Source organism: Gymnoscopelus braueri (assembly GCF_963280865.1).
Source record: "Gymnoscopelus braueri genome assembly, chromosome: 11".
Lineage (NCBI taxonomy): Eukaryota > Metazoa > Chordata > Actinopteri > Myctophiformes > Myctophidae > Gymnoscopelus > Gymnoscopelus braueri.
In genome coordinates this window covers 13699461-13704460 of record NC_137613.1, presented here as the reverse complement: position 1 = coordinate 13704460, position 5000 = coordinate 13699461, and the positions used below count along the sequence as shown (strand labels likewise).

Below are 5000 nucleotides of genomic sequence, written 5' to 3'. Positions count from 1 at the left end.
GAGAAGCCAGGTGGGGAGAGTGATGTTTATCACTGCATGTGCTCCTAAGGGCTGGGGGGCAGGCTGGGCAGCACCTGTCAGCAGGGAGTGTTGGGCAGGAGGAGTAGGACGGAGTCTCTATACGTCCTCCCGCTGGGGGCTCCTCACTGGCAGGTGAGTCAGTAGGATACAACAGCAGTGGCAACACACAGACATGTGAGTGGGGAGGAATTAGTATACTATACTTTGAAGAACCGAAGTGAAAGTACTCTTTTTTTTTTTTTACCCATTAAGACCTGAGGTGATTCTCTCAAATTTTCAAAAATAGCAGATCTACAAGCTCATAGCGCGGCACTCGGTGCCGCGCTATGAGCTTGTATATCTGCTATTTTTGAATTGCCAAAGAAATCTAAAGTGACACAGATGCGTTCCAGGTCTTTAAACAATTTTCAAAATAGCAGATCAATAAGCTCACAACGATGCGGTATTTTGTGAACTTGGTACATGGGCTATTTTCTAATAGACAAAGAATAAAACGGGCTTAATTGGTTAATAATGTATGTATTTTGTGATAATAATCTATATCTCCAAAGTAACTTATAACTTAAAGTTCAGTCAGATAACGTCACGAATAGATTGAACCAATACTTACAGAATGAGAATACAACTGTGGCTGTAATATTTTATCTTGGCGTTCAGGCTCTGCTAAATTGTTCTCCCTGCTCAGCACAATTAGACAACCATCATTAATCATGAAGAGCAGGGAGATAGATATACAATAACAACAACCCCCCATGGGGAACAGATCTAATAGCAGAGCCCACTGGTGGTGCTGGGGTGGTGGTGGTGGGAGCAAACAGCTACATAGCAACAACCAGGGACATAATACAGCGGAAGGAACGCAGATGTAGGTGAACTTAAATAACCCGCCCAAATGGTCAGCTGATTGCCATGTGTGACGTATATGGGTCTTGCACCCACATAGTGATGAGCATGCATGTAACTTCTCGAGTATTTACTGCCTGAACTAACCTCGCAGGCTACGTATCATTTTTCAAATACTTCCAGTGGAGTAAAAACTATAACCTATCTGTCTGGTGGAAACCTCATATGTACTATATTGTAAGATCTACAAGCTGCGTTTCGTGCTGCGTTTCGAGCTTCTAGATCTGCTACTTTATTACTTTTGTGTGACGCTGTAGTATGATCACATAGGGCATTTATTTACAAAAAAACAAGCAAAAAGTTGGAATAATATGGAGATAAGAGGTTTCTGCCCGACAGCAACGATATAACCTAATGAAGATATTGAGTGGAGAGAGAGAGATGTCCTGGCATGACACAGATCTGTCCTGTCTGACCTGTCTGGCCACAGCAGCCTCTGGTGGCGTGAGGAATGTACTACATTCCTCACGATCCATTTGGTACAGCATGCTCACTTCTCTTTCTGCTGATGGATGCCCCCTCCTCTCTCTCTGTTCCTCGCTCACCCCATCTGTTTCCACTATCTCTCTCTCTCTCTCTCTCTCTCTCTCTCTCTCTCTCTCCCTCTGCAGAGAACAGCCAGGAGCACAGTGAAGGAGGATGAAGGACAAAGTGGTGGAGAGAGCAGAGGAGTGACTCATCGTGTGCTGACTGACGATAAGGAGATTTCTTCCACCCACCCCACCCCCACCATCCTATCTATCATATGCGGGATTTGTACACATTGGTGCCCCCACCCTCCACCCCCACCCCTGTGTGTGTGTGTTAGACTGGTTTATTACAATGGCTTTTGGGAAATGACTGGGGCGTTCGTCCGTTTTTTTCTTTTCTTACAGTATTGCATGGTGCAACATTAGTGTTTGTTCTTGTGTGTTGACAGTGTTCATGTGGTATGTTACTTTAACATTTAAATGACACTTTTGTCGTTAGTATTCCCATTGGTTTATCCACTTCTTCTTTGTAACAAATTATTCTGTGAACCCAATGGAACCAAATGGATCCTTTAGATTCCATTTATGTACACTGTCGGAGTTACAGAACCCGTAACGGTGGTCCCCGGACCCCACTTTGAAAACCCCAGTGCTGTACTGGACCCTATTTGTCTCCGCCGAACCAAACCTATCCCACTGGTCTCACCAGAGACCAGACAGTGAGAAAAAGAGCTGTATGGCGATTCCGTGATTCATGTTACATTTTTATTACTGCACAAATGCACCTTGAGAGGGTCACACTCCGTTAACTTGTTTTTAAGCTTCCATTTATGCCTTTCGACAAATCAGAGAAGGTTTTCCGGCTATATCCAGCCTTCACACATCCATGGCCTTTATGTCAACCACTTAAACCCCAGCATCTGTGTTGTGGCGACGCGTGAGCTTGTCCATCGGCTATTTTCAGCGAAAGCTTTCTCCACATTATCAGAAAACTGAAAACTAGTATAGAGCCCTGAGGCACTCCGCTCAACCATATGGGGTTTAAGTGGTTAAAAGTTTACCAGGACAAACACACCAGAGGACGCGGTGGTAATACACACACATTTTGCAATCTGATTCTGCTGACATGTATAGACGTTCTGTACAGATAGTGATTTTTGTAAAAATGTTATAATCCGGTTAGAAAATGAATTGACAGACACTGATAAACATTAGATGAGACTGATGAGTCCGACAAAAGTCGGAGTCATCAGTTGGAGAAGATAGTGGATAGCCACTGGTTCAGGGACCGGTTCACACTTGTTGAAATACTGTTAACTCTTCATTTCCCTTCAGTGTATGTTAAAAAAACTCATGATCGTAGTATTATATGTAGCAGAGTGACTCAGAGCTTCTGCCTGAAACCTAATATCTCCCCCTTGGCCAAAGGGGATTCCCTTTTATAGGCTTGTGGGTCAAGATGTTTGGCTTTAGTGTACCGTCCTGCGCGGGAGACAGGGGTTTGAATCCCGGACTTTCAACAATCAGACATTCTATTGACCTTCAAATCCGTCAGGCACTCCATCTTTCTTTGGTGTGTCGCCCAGGTGGCGCCTAAACCCTAACCTTTAATTTCACAAACACTATGCCTGAACCTACCCTTAACCCAACCCCTAACCTCACAAACACTATGCCTAAACCTACCCTTAACCCAACCCCTAACCTCACAAACACTATGCCTAAACCTACCCTTAACCCAACCCCTAACCTCACAAACACTATGCCTAAACCTACCCTTAACCCAACCCCTAACCTCACAAACACTATGCCTAAACCTACCCTTAACCCTAAACCTAACCTCACAAACACTATGCCTAACCCTAACCTTAACTTTAACCTCACAGAAACTATGCCTAAACCTACCCACTGAGCATTTTTCGGGCTATTAGACGTCTAAAATACGTCTAAGGGCTAGGGGTTATAATTGGTCTAACAGTGAAAGTTTTTTAGCGGTCTAGGCTTAGCCTAGACGTTGATTAGCTGTTTTTTAAGCGTCTATTTATAGACCGTCTATATTATAGCCGTTGAAATGACGTCTATAATATAGACGTCTATATACAGACGCTTAAAAAACAGCTTTAGCCCGCTAAAACAGCTTTAGCGGTCTAGACCGCTAAAAAAAACTTTCACTGTTAGACCAATTATAACCCGGTTTTAGACGGAGGTCTAATAGCCGACTATGGCTCAGTGGGTAACCTCATAACCACGTCTACCTGGGCGAAAGTGTTTCTCTACCAGAACCCTTGGCAGTCTGAACACAACTGAATAAATAGACATAGACACACACAGTCACACTTGAACAATTATTCGCAGCTAATCTGTCTCTATTAAGACTTCCAATGTGGCTCTTGCACTATTCACTTGGTTTGCCTTTGTGTGCGTTTTGTTTGAAATTGTCCATGGACATAATATTTGAGTCTCTTTTTTATATATATATATACTTTCCATTTTGAACTCTCACAGTTATATTTGTATGGTATGCACATTAGTTCCACTCTGTCTCCCTCCATTTAAAACCTGAAATTGTTGTGAAGCCTCAAAAAGCACTGAACTGGCCAGTTCAGTACGCCGCTTTTCACCAGCAGATGTCAGGCTTCACACAGATTTTGGGTGTTTGGGTTTTGTTGCACTTTACATTAAATACATCAAAGTCATTTGATGGGAGGCTGGTTAAACATAGTATATATAGTATATATTTCTATTCAAGGCGTGTTTGACTTTTCTTTTCTTTTTTTGTGATGCCACAAAAACAAATAAAAAACCTTGCTTAAAATGTGTTGTCTGCCTGACTGACTAAACTCATACTTTGGGGATTAAAATGGTAACATGATCCTCTTTGTGTCTGTCTTTGCATTTAGACAAGGAAGCACTAACATTTTAACAACAGGCTCTCTCTGTGTGTGAGAGATTCAGGAGAACATACAGTAGGCGGTGTTGTGTGTTGTGTGAATATTTGCTGAGGTCAAGCTGTGCCAGCAGTGATTAAACAGATATGGCTGTGGTGTGGCGTATATGGCTGCCACCAAAAGAAAGAGTTACAGGACTTCTGATTAGACTTAATCTGTTCTCCCAGAACAGAATATACTGTAAACTTATTACACTTCAGTTCCTCTTCTTGGTCATAAACTTTGTAGCCTACATAGCCTACGGTAGATATTGATCTCCCTGCTGAGGCTAGAAAGAAACATGGGCAGGCATGGCACCACAGCTGCTGTTTTGTTGAGTTTTCAATTCTCTTTTTCTGCTATTTTCTGCTAAAGTTTTGCCCACAATACGGATGTTGGGGTTTAAGTGGTTTAAGAGATTGAACATTCAAGAGTGTTTTGTTTTGTTTGTCACTCATACTACAGGTACAAATGTTGGTGTGGCATGTTCTGCAGACCAGTGGTTATTATAGGCCTGTCACAATTGTTACATAATCGCCTAATGCAATTATTTGAGATAATCACAGTTATTTTGCACAATCAGCCCTACATGTGGTTCTCAAAGTGGGGGTCTTTGAGAGGGTTCCAGGGCGTTCCCCAGATAAATGAGGTGTGTTAGGAACCAAAATGGACCCTCATGGGT

The 5000-nt window shown here is 42.6% G+C and overlaps 1 protein-coding gene across 1 annotated transcript in view; it reads left to right on the top strand.

Annotated features, from left to right (window-relative positions):
• cd164l2 (CD164 sialomucin-like 2) overlaps positions 1–1621 on the top strand; it is a 17890-nt gene extending 16269 nt beyond the window's left edge. The window contains exon 7 of the mRNA XM_080441420.1: positions 1536–1621. Within this exon, the coding sequence (XP_080297546.1) occupies positions 1536–1557 (22 nt within the window). The 3' untranslated portion in view covers positions 1558–1621. The remainder of the gene's footprint in view (positions 1–1535) is intronic.
• The last annotated feature ends 3379 nt before the right edge of the window (positions 1622–5000 follow it).